At 35.3% G+C, this 17,500-nt stretch overlaps 1 protein-coding gene across 1 annotated transcript in view; it reads right to left on the bottom strand.

Moving 5' to 3' along the window:
* COL4A1 (collagen type IV alpha 1 chain) overlaps nucleotides 1-17,500 on the bottom strand; it is a 1,084,337-nt gene that overhangs the window by 508,887 nt on the left and 557,950 nt on the right. Inside the window, exon 19 of the mRNA XM_044071271.1 lies at nucleotides 12,137-12,215. Coding sequence (XP_043927206.1) covers nucleotides 12,137-12,215 — 79 coding nt within the window. The remainder of the gene's footprint in view (nucleotides 1-12,136; nucleotides 12,216-17,500) is intronic.

Below are 17,500 nucleotides of genomic sequence, written 5' to 3'. Positions count from 1 at the left end.
TTCAAACTTAAAAAATACTGTCTCAGGTGTTACAAAATGAAACAGCACACAACTAACATAAATGTCATCACATATCTAAAACCAATTAGTAAATTAAAACAACATTTCATAATCAATGTTTTTACTTTAGAAAAGAAATTCAGACTTGCTCATAAATATACTTTCATTATTTTCTGTTGTAAAAGGCTACTTAAGTGGACTAAATTAAACTGTAACTTGAAAGATCGTATTCTAGAGGAAGTCAAAGGTTAATAAAAAATGAGAGCAAAACTGTTTCTAAACATGAGTCAAAAATAAAGGTTCAAGGATTCATTAGATTAATGACCACTTGGGCCTTTTTAAGTCTAGCTATGCATCTGAAATCTCTGACAAGTTCTGCTACTCTTGATAAGTGTAAGCAGGAGCCTGAGAGATGAAACATTTATGGGTTGCCTGTGTCCATTAGATATACAGGTGTCACGCCAGGGATGAATTTCCTGTTCCCCATCCAATAGTCCAACTTACATTTAAATTTATTTAGAGAGGAACTCTGCTTCACATGGATGGCCAGCCTGTTCCAGAGATGGGGTAGTCTCTGGGATATTTACCTGTCTCTTCAGTAGGTCTTATTGATATCACAGACAAGGTTCAAGTCTTTAGAATGGGTAATTATGGTGCTGTTTGTTTTGTTGATATGTAGGAGGTCCATCAGAGTGGGGTCTAACAATGCTCTGTATGCCAGGCATAGATCTCTCCTCAATGTGTTAAATATAGCTTCATGTTTTTTTTGCTCTACAGGGTTGTTTTGGGTAGCATTGTCACATTCACTGAATCAGAAGCTAACTGGATTGTAAGAATACAGGTTGATTGTGTGCCTGGTTTCAATTATGTTGTTTCTTTGAAACCACTTGCATTCAAAAGAAGAGATGACACATTTTACTATAATAAATGAATTTAGGAAGAGATTTTACAGCATCATATCAAACATACTTTACACAGTGAGTCATACAAATGTCCCTGATGTGTGGAAGGCAGGATTCTCAGTTACCTTCCCCTGCTGCCAAGCTATGCTAACAAATGGTCAAGTACAATTTCTGTTGCATTTTTAACATCTGCTTTTATTCTGTTCTTCTTCGGCTTTTTACGGTTAGGGGGTATACAGCGGATCACCTGCCCGCTCTCACATGCAGCCAGAAAGAAGGCACCCCAGACGAGAATTGAACCGGAGAACCTCTTGCTGTGAGGTGTCTAAAAAAAGAATAAGAGAAATAAAAAAAACTGTAAATACATTTTCTTCTATAATGCTAAGTTTATTACATTTGCTTTTGACTCAAATTTTAGTTCTGTCAGAAAATGTGGTAAATTACCATTAATAAATTGTGACAATAACTAGAGTTATGGACTTCCTTTAATTTGGAAAATGTATATTAATTCACATTCTCTTATTTTTGTCATTACTGATTTTTTTCCTGGACTTGTCCCTTATTCTGTAAAGATTTCTCCCTGATTCATTGAGGGATATGGATGGGCAGTTTAGCATACGTAACTTGTTAACAGCATTATACTTTGCTGGCTGACAACTAGTTTTCTACCAGGTTGTTCCTTTGATGCTGAAATGTTGTTTCTGTAAATGCATAGTTTGTACCTCCCTAAAAAAGTGCCCTTTTCCTTTGCATAGTATTGTGTCCCCGATGCTTAAGCTATTGTACACAGGGAGGATAGAGGTTGCTATTCCACTTTCACTGAGCTGTAAGGCTTGCTCGCCTACCTGAAACTAAATTAATCTGTTTAGATTAACTTAAGCAACCCTTTGAAACAAGGCACACAGGCTTCTATTTTCTGAGGACATGACTTTTATAGTAAAATATGTGTGAAGAAGCAACAGATAAAGCAGGTTTATTAAAGGAAAATGCTACCTTTACTTGCACTTTAACTATATTACAAAGTATCTTTTCTTCCTATGCATTTAAATAATTGAAGGAAATAACTGCAATGGCTTTCTCTCGGGAGTGACCTGAGGGTGTGGCTCAAATAGAGGTGTTTCTTGAGTATGGTGGGTTGGGCTTAAAGGGTGCCGGAACAGTACTTCGCCTAGGGTGCCATTTTAGCTAAGGCTGGCCCTAACAGATAAAGAAAATCAAAGCTATAAAAATAAGAACAGAAAGATTTAAGAATATGGAGAAGTAAAGGCCGATATGCCTTATTAAAAATGGGAGGAAAAAACATGTAATTATTGTAAAGAAACAGCAGAGTATGTATTTCAGAAATGTTAGAGTTGTGAAGTTATGGAAAAACTTGGTGATTTAAAATACTTTGATAATATAAAAGGTTCGGATGATATAAACACGGACATGACTGAATATGTTTTTTATGAAAATAGAAACAAAAAGTATATATACATATATATATATATATATATATATATATATATATATATATATATATATATATACACACACACACACACACACACACATATATATATATATATATATATATATATATATATATATATATATATATATATATATGTGATGGATAAAATGTGTTTAATGTAATATGTACTACCTGGACTGAAAAAGTGAAAGAAATAATGTTTAATGGGAAATGGGACTTGGCAGCAATGTTGGTAAAAAAATAACACCTTTATTGAATTGTCACTTGTGACATAGGTAAATTTACATTTATGTAAAAGTAATCAAACTGTATTAACACGTTCACATTTACAAACATTATACTTCATATATATTGCTACATATCATATAACCTAAGCAATATTACATAAATTATTTGATCACTGGCCTTTTTTTAACAAGAAAATCTTTATTAAACCATCACCGATGACCCAGGTAATCATACATTTATATAAATGAAAACCAACCACACCGACACAATCCTAGTTGCAAGCATTTTACATCACAAACCATACTGACACACTCTCAGTTGCAAACGTTATACATAAGTTATAATCTACCCAATCATTTTCATTCAGACATTACATAGCTCATTTAAGTCCAGCCTTCTTTTAAATCCCATTGCTCCCCTGTATGTATTGTTCCCATAATTCCCATTTTTCCCTATGTATTTTGCTCCTATTCTTTTCTAAAGATCTCAGTTCCAGCTTTATCTCTGTTACTATATTCACCACTTCTAGTAGAGTTGGTTTAGATTTTAATTTCTATTTTCTAATAATTGCTTTTTTGGCAGCCACCATAATTAAACACAGCAAGACCTTACTATGTCTAGGCAATTCCGATTCTGTATCATAGCTCAGAAAAATCATCTCCTTCGTCACACCAATCTGCCCACCCAGCAACTCCAACAGTGCATCCCACAGGGAATGCTGAATGTCTACTAACTCTCCATACTCCCAGGAAATATGTTCCCAATTACATCTTTCTTCCCCTTCATACCTCCAACATTTGCTGTATTCCTGAGGAAAAAATTTTTGGAGTCTACTTGAGGTATAAATATATCTATGTAAACATTTCCAAGCAAAAATCCTAAATCTTCTAGATTTTGTTGAATATTTAGGAGACATACATATATCCTCCCATTGTTTTTTGTGAATTGCTTATCCCGTCTCTCTTCCCAATCCTTTCTTCTCTCATCTGGTCAATTCTTATAGTTATCATGCAATATTTTATATGCTATACTAATTATTCCTTTTTTAAAGGCAGCTTCTGTTCAAAAAAACTTAATTAGAATATTGATTTAAGTACAAATGGAAGATGAAATATGTGCATTGAAAAATATAGTGTACCTATTATTGTAAAAAGTGAAAGTATTGTAAATATCATATAAATACTGTAAATATGCTTAAAATAAAGGACTCCAACTCTTCGGAAGAGAAAAAGTGAGCTGGATAGAGGAGCAGGCAAAAACTTACTGAAGAAAGGAGACTGAGATTAAATAACTGTTACAGAGTTTGAAAATGGAGGACTAGAGGCATAAGTGCTGGTAGATTTGATGAACTAGACAGAGCCAAAGGAAGAGGAGGAAGCATGATGGAGTGACATGGTAAAGATAGTATTAGAAGAGGAAAAATTAAGAGGTTGGAAACAGAAGTAACAGCTGGTGAAGGCAAATCACTGGAAGCTTTCTCAGCTGGTGGAGTAGCCAGTGTTCAGGGTTTACCTCTGCAACAGGGTTTTTGTTACAATAAAAAAAAAAAAGTTATGCAGATGCAGTACGGTAAGGAAGAATCGATGAAAGAGGTAAAAGGGGACAGCCATTTGCAGTTTCTCAAAAGCCACACAGAAGATGACCAGTGGTAAGAATAAAAAGTAAAAGTGATAGCAGTATTTCAATTTTCTTTTTTCAAATAATAAAAAAAAGAAAATTGAAATAAAGAGATTTTGGGGAAAAAAAAGTGATAGCAGTATGAACAGGTGTGACATTATGGATAATATTATTTTACCAGAGTTTAACATTAAACAAGAGCATTAATTCTTTTGGGAGCTGAACATTTTTTTGAGGTGACATCTGAATGTTTTAACTTGCTGGAAAAATGTATGAGTGAGACTGAAAAAACACAGCACTATAGAAAGACTATTTGAGAATTATGGACCACAAACAAAAAAGAAAATAAACATGCAATTTAATACTTCAGATACGGATGAGCATGAGTTAAAACTGTTTTTTTTTACTTTGTGGTAAAGCATATAACGTTTAAAAAATATGTTATGCAAGAAATGCATGAACTGGGGTTTGGAAAGTGTGGGTAACAATGGAAGTTTAGGATGGGAAAATTCAACATATTTCAAATACATTAATTATGAATGGTAAGGAAGGTGTTGTTAGGTACCAGGGTGAACCCAATGCATGTTATTTCTGTGGGAATGACAAGATTTATGTAGATTTTAGTAGAAAGTTGCAACAAACAACAGTGTGGAAATTTGAGGAGGGGGACATACAGCAGAAAATGTATGCCTTTTGTAGCAATTATAAAGAATTTGGACATTTCTGGTTGGACTGTTCCATATTAGAAAAGGAAGGCATGAAGAGGAAAGCTCAGAAGAAAGGCAAACAGTAGAAAATATTATTACAGATGATGTTGAAAGAGAAGGTGGTATGGGAGATAAAGATAATAAAAAAGATTAAACAATGCTGAGGTAGTTTGAGAAGAACTAAATAGTTTAAAGTGAGGTAACTAATATATAGGAAGAGAACAGATTTGCAATTTCAGGAAGTAAAGCAGAAGAAGTAAGAGAAATTGGGACTTGAGGAAAACAAGAACAGGACAGTGAAAAATCAATAGGTGGGAGAAGTAAGGGAAGGATAAGAAAAATAACATATGCAAGTACAAAACCTACAAACAAGGAAAAGGATGAGATAGGAATTTTACCATTAAATGTGAATAGCATTAGAAATTATATAAAAGGTTTGGTGGTGGTGGAATGGTATAAAATAATAAACATGTATTTTTTTATTTGCTAGATACCTGATATAACAAATAAGAATGTAGGCAGTATGGGGGGGATTGTTTGCTGGTAAGAAATGAGACATGTTTTGGAATAGGAATGAAGAAATAAGAATTTTAGATGTTATAATATTAGTACTAGGCTAAGTAATGATATGTGATATGAGAATGAGACAAAACATATAATATTAACAGTGATTTATGCATGCGTTAATATGATATAGAGAAAACAGTTGTTTGAAGAAATAAAAAAGTGTAAATATGTCAATAGTGATGCTCAGAGATCTTAAGCATAGCCCAAAAAGAAAGACTAGGGAAAAATATCAACACATGATATTAAGATGTTAAGGGAATTAATAAAATGTGGAAATTTAAAAGGAGGAGTAATACAGAATGAACATATCAAACAGGATTTTTTAAGACTGAAATTGTTTGTACGGTTTACTATAAAGGCAGAAAGAGACAGCAGGGGGAATACAGCTAGCACAGTTTTCAGATCAGACAGGTGTACAGGGTAGAATAGTGGAAGACAGCGAAATAATAAAGGAGGGAAAAAAGGATAAAGAGTTTAATTACAGAATTTAAAGAGGAAGAAGAAATTATAAGAGAAATATAAATTTTATTGAAAGATGATATGACAAAATAGTGCAAAATAAACAGAAATAAAAATGGCTAACACCAAAAACCCACACTAGCAACCAAAGAAATGGAGTGTATGCCATGCCACCATGGCTCAACCTTCTTTATTAAAGAGTTTGTATCCAGTATTTTGTTACCCAACCTTTTTTATTAAATATTTTTTATCCAGCATTTTGTTGTCAACTCTTAAAAAGTTTTTATCCAGTATTTTGCTGTTTTCAATCTTTTTATTAAACAGTTTGTATCCAGTATTTTACTGTTTCCATGGTGGTAGCTTCACATACACCATTCCTTTGGTTCATAGGTTCATAGGTTGGTACTAGGCTATCAGCCCTAGGGCCTATACAAGCCTAGCCATAACAATTCCCTGGCTATTTCTTCCCACATTATTTACTTTCCTGGACCCCTGTCTAGCAGGGCGACTGACGTGATCCCTGGGGTGAATTTCCTTTCTCCCATCCAATCGTCAAGGTTCCTGTTGAAGAGGTCCAAAGAGGCACTTTGCTTGACATGTATGGGCAATCTATTCCAGAGTCTGAGGAGTCTCTATGCTCTTTGCTTATTAGTTTGAAAATAATAAATTAAAAAATATTTCAAATAAATCAATATATATCTCAGAATTCACTGTTAAGGGTCATGTTTATAATAACAGGGTATGGGCTATACATAGCCAGTTTTCCTTTGAGAAAGGAGAGCACCCTTTTGTGCACTTAGCCACAGATTTCAACCCAGGGAGAAATTTAATTCAGCCATAAGAAAATAATGTGTGGGTATAGTGTAGGCTTTGCATGAACTACAACTCTACTTGTGTGGCAGAAAGTTCACTGTGGTCACAGACCATAACTCTTCAAAATAACTATATAGAGTGGCCAGAATGGGAAACTTCTTAGATGGAGTTTAGCCTTGCAGTCCTATAACATGACTTCCCCATATCGATATAGTAGTGCCAATAGTAATGCAAATGGGTTATTTAGAAGGGGTATAAAATAACGTCCAAAAGACTGTACCCTATTACCAAGTTTCTTTTCTTGAGAGATGCCTCTAGAAGACTCTCTTGAGGTTATTAAGGGAGAAGAAAAAAATAGTAGACTGTCACCACCACTACCAAATGTGAAAGTAAACTGTAACACTGCCCTACATGTGATACCCAGATGGTAGGATAACACCCACTAACATCAAAATGGCTGGCAATGATGGGAGTTGGAGTCTCACCACTGTCAACTAAGGTTGAAGTAATAGAAAGAAAGTGCATACAAGTCTGTTTCAATAACTAACTTTCAAAGTATAACAAGAGCCTTCTGTGAATATGCACGTCAGTCCTAGGTATGGGCTTCCAACCTCCAGCACCCAGACAGAAAAATGGCAGAGTCCACTTGAAATAACAGAAAACAATAAATGAGGAAAACTGCAGTCAGACATGTGTATGAGAAAACCAGACCAGATATACCGTATGAACTTTCTGAAACCATGGAGTGAGTATAAACTTTGGTAGTCAGTTTAGCAGCAATAGATTAGTGAATCTGGTAAAGAGCCTGCAGTTCAGATAGATGGTACACTATTTATGTTTTTATTTGTCTTTTTACCAGGAAAGTCTGACTGTATAATACCAATTTCAGCAGAGGCTTGGGGAGAAAAGCTCCATTTGCCTACATTGTATTATACTAAGTTCCAGTTAAACACAGAGTAGTTACATTTCTATTTACATTTATACACAAACAGTAGTTACGTTTATATGTATATTTATATGTCCTTGTCCTAATCCAGACTAACTCTAACCATCACTCGTGTGCACATGGAGGATTTTTGCCTACACTTTATTGTTTCTTAACTTATAAATCTTATGATCTCCTTGGATCTACTACCAGGTTAGCCTACTGCGCATTCAATACCCTATCATTCTTAAAAACACTGTCTAGAATTTTCCATCTGAGTAAAAATGTAATAATTTATCTGTTTTTGTGTTTGTTTACATCTGTGTAAAAATCCTTTTATTTGTGTTTTATTTTGTGTTTTAAACTGTAAAAATGTAACAGTTTGTTGAATGTCTTTTTGGAGATTTTCTCCCTGGGCCTCCGCTGAAAATGGACATGTATCCAGTCGGAATATCCTGGTAAACAAATGTAAAATAAATAAATACATTTTACGTATATATATATGTACACACACACACACACACACACACACACACACACACACACACACACATATATATATATATATATATATATATATATATTTACACACACAGACACACACACACACGCACACACACACGCACACACACACACACACACACACACACACACACACACACACACACACACACACACACACACACACACATATATATATATATATATATATATATATATATATATATATATATATATATAGTATAAAGGTTACTATACTATACAAGCAACAAAAACAATGAAAAAAAAAAGAATTTATGTTATGGTGTAAGGATGTGTTTTAAGTACTGCCTAGCACAGTGATGCTGAGACTAGTCTAGGAGAGAAGGTTAACTTAAAATCCTACCAAGTACCAGAGGTATGAAGAAAGGCAGTACAAGAAAAAGGAAGAAAAATGCTTCAGCTAAGGATAATCGAGTCTAGAAGTGAGGATAACAGCTCCTGTAGTGTTAGTCCCCAAACCTGATGGAGCAGTCAGGTTCTGTAATGATTTTAGAAAGCTGAACAGCATTTCTAAATTTGACAGGTACCATATGCCTAGAGTTGGTGAGTTGGAAAGGCGACATCCTTAACAACATTAGACCTGATAAAGTTACTGGCAGATTTCTCTACTAGCAAAAAGGAAAGAAAAGACAACATTCTGAAGATCAGCCAGACCCTTATATGTCCTTCTTTTTGGGCTACTTGGTGCTTGGCAACCTTCCAATGCATAATGGTCAGAGTCTTGAAACCTCAGTCCAACTAAGCTGTAAATTACCTAAATGATATTAGAAATTCTGAGCATTGAGACTCTTATCTATCTTAGGTACAGGTTGCACTGGACTCCTTGGAGCAAGCTGGATTAACTGTGAATGCCCTCAAGAGCGAGGAAGGCATGGCAGAGAATATTTCAGATATGTCTTAAGACCAGGAATGGTTATGCCCCTAAAAGACAATATAGAAGTAATGTAAAAATGACCTATTAGAGAAATTAAGAAACAAGTGAGGATGTTTTGGGGGTTAGTGGGGTATTATTGGAAGTTTGTACCCTATTTTGCGATGGTACTATGTTCCATCACAGACCGGTTCAAGGGGAAGATGTCCCTCAAAATAAAGTGAACAGTGAAAACAGACAGTGCTTTTAAGCAGTAAAAGGAATCATTATGTTCAGAGCCTTACTATATTCTCCTGACTTTAGTAAAATATTAATAGTGTATATTGATCCATCAGAAGGTCATTTTGGAGTAGTGCTTTCACTGTCACCTCAATGAAAACCAAGTGTAGGCAAGATATTTTACAACCTAAAGAGAATGCCTAGCCATCTGTAGGCACTTGAATCCACTAAGGGCTATTTTTAGGGAAAGAATTCACCCTGATATTGGATCATTATTCTCTGTTAGGGCTGCATCAACAACAGGATGGAAGCACAAAGCTTGGCAGGAGGGCATTACGTTTGCAGCCATTTGCAGCAGAAGCCAGATTCAGCTTGCTACAATCTACCTCCAGCTTGAAACTGTAGATTTTGTGCCTATGGAATGGGCTTTGTGCCCAACAAAAGCTATATGCATGGTAGTTTTTACCATATGGAAGAGTTCAAGTAAACTAGATGCGTAAATAATGAATACAGCAGTGTTATCCAGAGTTCATTGTAAATGAGTTGTGTTTTTGTAAAGGTGTACTTGTTTCTTTAAGATCAGAAAAATACCTGGGTGTATTAGGGAGATCAGGTTTGTTTAATTAGCCAGTGTATGTAGTATAAAATAGTGTTGAAAATAGCTCAACCAGACAGCTCTTATTTATTTATTTATTTAATTTATTTATTTTACATTTGTTTACCGGGAAAGTCCAACTGAACAGAACCCATTTTCAGTGGAGGCCCGGGTAGAAAAGCTCCATACATTAAAAAGTAAATGACAATCATTACAATTTGATCAAAAGAAAAGCAAATAAGGTTCCAGAGATTTCCTCAATAATAGCACAAGTTAAAATGAACATGCAGTCAGCTAATTAAGGTATTAAAAAATAGGTAAGTACTCAGTATAGTGATATGCTTGTTCAAGTTGAGGTAAAGTGAGATAGGGAACAATGTAGAAGGAGACAGGTAGTGTTTGGGATATACATATATATATATATATATATATATATATACATATATATATATATATTATGACTTAAATTTTACTTAGAGTGAATGTGTGAAGAGGCAAGGTGTTGAAGGATAGGATGGGCAAAGGTGGAGGAGTAATAGAGTGTAAGAGACTTAATACTACAGGGTATGAAAATTAAAAGGGATTAGTGCAAGCTATGTATAGTGAGAGAGTGCAGTATAGAAGGAAATGTTGGTGAAAGATTATCTAGGGGTATTACATGAGCAACACCAAGTGTCTGTTAAATATTGTTTGAGGTGTTTTTTAAATGGGAACAAATTACTTATTGATCTGATGGCATGAGGTAATGAGTTCCAGATTTTTGCTATGTAGCAAGAATATAAGGAGTCACCTGCTGAATTTATGGATTTACTAACTTGAATAAATAGCTTATTGGTTGAACGAAGAGTGCGGTTATTGGAATAAGGTTGGATTAGGTTTTGTAAGGCAGGGATTTTGTATGGTTGATGGATTAGTTTATGGACCATCGTTAGTTGATGATATGTCAAGAGATGTGGAAATTCTAGCCAGGAAATTTTTCTTAGAGGAATACAGTTATGTGTCCTACCTGGGGAATTTGTGGCAAATTTAGGTATTTTATTATAGCATGTTTCTAGTTTATCTAGGTCTGATTTTTTTTTTCAGGTTAGTAAGTATGGGAGAAGCATACAGGATTCTAGAGAGAAGTTGGGTTCTAACAATGGCTACTCTTGAACTATCAGTAAGAAATGTATTATTTCTGTATAGCATACCCATTTTATTATGAGTTTTCTTAACAAATTGTGATATGTGCTTATCAAATCTCTATCTGTTGTCAGTTAGGACACCAAGTAGTTCAGTTTGTAACACAGGCAGAATTGTTGTAGTGTTGACTGCAGTGATATGAAAGTTGGTGAGGGGGTCTAGGGTCTTAGTGTGTTGAAAAATCATAAGATTGGTTTTATTAGGATTGAGTATGAGCTTTGAGTTGGCAAGCCATTTTTCAATTTCGGTAAATGAGTTTTGCGGAATCTCTTGAAGTTGTTGAAAGGATGAAGCTGCACATATTAGTGTAGAATCATCTGCATACTGAATTAATGAAGCAAGTGGACTGGCAGTACTGAGGTTATTGGTAAAAATGCTAAAGAAAAGTGGACCAAGGATTGAGCCCTGTGGAACACCAAGGGTAACTGGGAGTAGGGGAGACAGGTCTTGTGACCATCTAACATAATGTTGACAACCTGTCAGGTAACTTTGGAGGCAGGTGAGAGCAGATGGGCGTAGTCTCATTTTGGATAAGACAATCAATAATTTGTTGTGACAGACAGTGTCAAAGGCCTTGGACATGTCCAAAAAGACAGATGATACTATTTTACCTTTATTATGGAGTTGTGCCCTTGAGCTCTTGCCCTTGATAAAAGAGGACTTGGTGTGTTAAGCAGCAACTGTGAGAGACAGAGTCAACCACAGTGAAGGAAAACCTAGAAGGAGAAACTGGATGCTGCTATGAGCAGAAGAATCTTGAGACCTGCCAAAATAGACTGTTTCCCAGCAATATAAGACTGAGTACAAGACTGAGTTAAAGGTACTTACCGTGATAGTGATTAAACCACAAAACTTTGTTTTTGCTTTGAAGAACCTGCATTTAATTTCATTTGCATATAATGAACTCAGTTTTTGTAAGACTGGTGGTCTCAGCTGCTTTAGTCTTCTACAGCATATACATTCAGCTATTTACAATGTCATACAGAGTAATTGTAAAGCAACTGTTATTTTAAAGACATTTTTAATAAATGTACCTCGGTCACCCTTTGCACCTGGCAACCCTCCATCACCTGGTTCACCTTTTTCACCTCTAGCATCAGGGGAAGCAATGACCTGGAAAAAAATAGCAACATCAGACCAAGCATAATATCCAATCCATACAGCTGTAGTTTCTCACAAATGATATATGTAGGAGCCCCCTACATGGTTATGCTGAGAACTGCAGTTTCAGACACGCATACATGATGGGCTGTTTATTCTAACATACATTTTCTGTAGACAAGATTTTCTGATCTTTAAATTATTTATTTATTTACGTATTAAATGTTACACTTTTTTACCAGATAGCTCCATTTATACCAGAGACCTGGTGAACAAAGCTTACTACTGATGTGATGATTGTTCAAAGCACAAGCAATCAAAGATGTATGCAGGCAGAAGGTAGGTGATTTCACAGGAAAATAAAAATATAGATGCAGAGGAACAGGCAATATCGCTCTGTAATCACCTGTCAGTCACAAAGTACAGTTATGGCATTTAACTATTGGGCCAAAAGGACAGAGGCACTAAGAGTACTGCATCAGCTAGAAACTGAGCTTAAATTCAAAATGAGAAAGCAGCGTGGCTTCATGGCATGGAGATATGAAACCCTGACTGTGACCCAGGTAAACTAGGTATGATCAGTACTACAGGAGCCAGGTAAGGAGAGAGAGATGATGGAAGTTGTGTAATCCACTCACCTCCATTGGGGGAGTTAGCAAAATGTAGCCAACTTCAAGTTTGTAGCACGTATTTTGCTACGGACTGCTGTTGCCTTTTAACAAGACACACTGAACTAGATTTGGTGAACTTCATTATACTATAGATTCTTGCTGTTGTCAATCTCTGTGTCCCCTCTCAACTTTTTCTATTAAAAATTAGAAAAAATTCCTAGAATGACCAGGAACAAAGACTGAAAAAAATCAGGGAATATTTCTCAACGCTGGTAGTCTTCACTCAGAGCATTGATTTAGTAAGGGCTTTTTATTAAAATACACTTTCTGAAAATTATGATAGATGTAATGCCCGTGCTGGACTATTATTTATTTATATCTGCTTGTTATTTGACAACCTAGTTGATGAACTGGTCTGTTGACCTTTTCCAGTCATATACAGTAAATAGCAAGGCATAATTAAAGGTGGTAAAAGGACATAAAGTTGTAAGGTGCATTTGCGATAACTGTAATACAGTATTAGTGCAGTTTGTATGTAATAAGCTTCCAAGTAACATTTGTAGATGGTTGTAATATAGTTGCAATGTGGTCAGTACAATCACAGAGAAGTCCCATTAGTACAGCATTTACATTTGGCAGTATTTACACAATATTTATATATGCCACTATTTACACAGTATTTACATATGGCAGTATTTACACAGCATTTACATTTGCTAGTATTTACACAGTATTTACATATGGCAGTGTTTACACAGTATTTACATTTGGCAATATTTACACAGTATTTACATATGGCAGTATTTACACAGTATTTACAACATTTACACATTGTGGAAGTTTTATAGTTATTTAATGGATATTAATGATGAATACTATCCAGTGTCCATAAAACAGGTACAACCGGCTTCATTTTAAAGATGTCTTCTTCTGTTAAGTCTGTTGGTTTCTTATTTCATTTGGTACTTTATTCCCATTCTGATGAAGGCTTTTTTTGCTAGTGTTTGTCCTAAAATGAGGCCTAACAAGAGGGGCAATATGTCAAGTTTTTGCTTAAATATGAGGGTACAGATCAGAAGTGTTGCTCTGTGAGTTGTATAGAGACAGTGAATAGACCTGAGTACGATCACTTTAGTGGCGGTAACTCCACTATTCTTGAAAGAAAAAAACATTGTAAGATTGTAAGTAAATGCTTCTAAGTAAATGCCTTGAAAGGTGCATCATATTTACTTGGGAAAATAATAATTAAAAATGAGCATTACTATATATTAACAACAGCAACAAAAGAAGAAGTCCACTGTGGTAAATTGTGCTCAATAGTAATCCAGTCCAACAGCAACTCAATAACCGAGCAAACAGAAATGTTCAATGATACTATGGTTTTATTAAAACAATAAAACTTATCAAAATCAGCAAAGCTTTCAGGTTACTTTGTCTTCAGTGCTTTCAAAAACAGTTTAAAAAAGACATTTTAAATACCAAAACACATGAACCAGATGACACAGCCAACCAATAACATTTGAATCATTGAACATTTCTGTTTGCTCGGTTATTGAGTTGCATTACTACATATTAACCAGCATGGCTTCATATTGGGGAGCTTATCCCTTACAAATCTTGTGGAATTTTATGATTAAATATTAATGGCTCTGGAACTAGGGTTAAGACTGCATATAATCTATTTAGATTTGGCAAAGGCTTTCAATTCTTTATCAAGCAAAGTCATACACAAAGCTGTAAGCAATAGTAAATTTAAACCATATCTAATTAGATGAATGGTTAACAAGAAGAACTCAATCAGTCATAATACAAGGCACAAAGTGAATATTTACCAGTGACTATGAGAGTTCCTCAGGGATTGGTCTCATTCCTCTGCTGTATGACACTTGTATGCATTTGCCACATTACCATGAAGAAAATATTGGTTAAGTTAGTTTACTGACAACCGTAATATTAGCTTCTCTAATTCTTGCGATAAAGATTTTGATGATGGGAACAACTCCTTGTGGGCTAAAACATTTGGGTTACACTTCAGGATTGATAAACGCAATGTAATATATTTTGGAAAACCAAGTATTAAGAAACCGCTGCTTTTAAAGTTGGCTATAGCTGTGGTTAACAAATATAAAGATTTTGGCATTTTAGTGTCGTTAAACGTTGCCCGTTCGATTCTCAGTTAGAGCGTCTTTTGTGTGGCGACATGTGAATGGGCGTTCCTTCGCTGAAGGTTGTGCGTTAGGCCTGGCAAGCCAGCACGTAAAAATCTACTGCCAATCATTAGCGGACCGGAGTTCCGCTGTGGCGACCCCTAACCGAGAAAAGCCGAAAGATGCAAACAAGTGTTGTTGAACTTCTCATTTACTAAGCATGCAGACGTACAACTTTGCAAGGCTATGAAATGAATGGTACTTATGCTAAAAAGCCCTTACCACTAAGGATAAGAACTGCCTGGCCATCTTTCATATGATACATATTAGACCAATATTAGAATACCATAGCATCTTTTGTATCCGCTATGTATAACAGTGAGTATGGATTCCCAAGAAAATTCCCAAAGAAAATTCTATCAGTAACAGACTTAAATTAAATGGAAAGATGTCAAAATCTTAAGTTTTACACATTACAGTAAAGATATATACCAGGAAGACTGATCCTAACATGTAGAATGTGCGATTATCTAACTTTTATTCAGGCATTTTTTTTACTTAGAATCATATAGAAGTACATTAATTTGTAGGCCTGGCAATCTGTTTTAAGTGCAATCAAGTAAAATGAAACTTGGATTTTCATAATTAATACAAAGAATACCAGTTATGTGGAACAAATTAACAAAAAACATTAGAGATTTTAGTTATTTTTAAGAAATATCTTGATAACTGTGTTGCTGACCTTGTCAATAATCTTAGTCTAAAGGAATAAGGCTTGTACCCTGTAAGAGAAATTATGAACTGATGAACTTATTGCAAGAGGGGTCGAGGGAGAAAACAGAGTTAGAACATAAATGTTCCTGCAAAATCAGAACAGGCATACAAATTACAAAAATGTTCAAATACCCAGCATAATTGCCTGCAAGCAATTGTTCCACAGTGACCATTTTAACTCAAAATAGTACCTCAGTCATTTTTTCTTATTCAACTGTAGTCAGTCAGGAAACTAAAAATCAGAGACAGCCCTGAAGTACAATGCCGCAATATGTTATAGCTAAGAAGAACCCACAGCTAATTATGAAGCCTGATAAACAGTAGCAGCAGAGAGGGTAGAATATTTTAGATACAGCTGCTGTGTTTCTGACAAGTATATGTATCAGGCTGAAGTTCATGAAATGGACACTGTGTGGGATGGAGTTAATGACCAGAACATGTTGTGGGTTAGACACTATGCCAAAGTCATGCAGTAGACTAGCACATATTGCATGACCATACTGTGGGTCAGAGAATATGACAAGAGTTTACTCTGAGGCTGACTTCCTAGTACTAATGTGTTGAGCACTGAAGATTTTGAAATGGGTGGGTTTCAGACATTCTAATAAAAGCATGTAGTGGGAGAAGTTTCTGTCACCAAGATGATGTGGTCTGGCATTTCTGACATAAACGGATCATTTGCCATATTTTCTGACAAAACATAGCATGAGAAGAGGCAGTTGATGAGAATATACGAGGGGCTTGATCATCTGACTATGGCATGCAGTTGTCTACATTCTTCTGACAAGGTTGAATTGTCAAATGACATTTCTTACACATATGTAATCAGAATGGAACATATAGTACACAGAGACTGTACTTGCATTGCCAATTTATTGACACTTCATGACTTACATATGGACTGATTACAAGAGTTATGTTCTCATTTTCTGCTCCAAACCCCACAAATCCTCACAATTTTTGTCAGGTACCATATAATTTTGGTAGTAAAAACTAACAGAGTACTACTAGGTCCTATTCACTCAACCAAAAGCAGCTTATAAAGCTAGTGGAATCTGAAGCAGTAACTCAGTTTTGAAAAATAAAAATATGTAAAAGGAAGAAAGGCTTTCACAGGGACTGCAGAAGAAGTTTGCTAAGCAAAAGTGATGGTTACAAGGTATGAATATTAACAGGAGATTGGCTAAGCTGATATTGTTTGCAATGAAAAAGTAGAAAGATTAGATACGTATTTTGAGGGTCAGTAATCTGAAGGGGAAAACAGTGGAAGAGGACACGTTTATCAACTAGCATTGCTAAGAGAGGTGTACGAAAATGTTTTTTTTTTAGTGCAAGTAAATGGGTCATGCACCTCATGGCCTAACTGGGTGGTGTAATGTTAACTAACTGAGAGATTCAAGGGAACTTGGGTAGGCTGAAAGGGAAGTGGACTTGTGGGGCAGCATGTCGGGGTTAGCTGCACAGATGTAGTGACTAGAATCACTTCTGACTTTTTACCACTGATGGGCTTAGGCGCTGGTAAAAGAATAAAACTGTGAGGAACTAGATGTATGTTTGAAAAAGCAGTATCAATATTTATTCAAATATCTTTCATATAAAAATGATCTAGAACATTCTGTGAGACTCTAGTGTGTGTAAATCTAGTTACAGTGGTTCTCTATGGGTGGTCTTTTAAAATCTTACAGCATTCAAAAGACAGAAATATGTGCACTCTAACAGGAAAATAAGCCACTGTAATTTAAAAGATTGGATTTATCATACAATA

This window comes from Protopterus annectens, chromosome 5.part0, assembly GCF_019279795.1.
Source record: "Protopterus annectens isolate FY-2018-M chromosome 5.part0, PAN1.0, whole genome shotgun sequence".
Classification (NCBI taxonomy): domain Eukaryota; kingdom Metazoa; phylum Chordata; order Ceratodontiformes; family Protopteridae; genus Protopterus; species Protopterus annectens.
The sequence above is the reverse complement of the archived record's forward strand: the minus strand, read 5'-3'. Positions and strand labels throughout refer to the sequence as shown.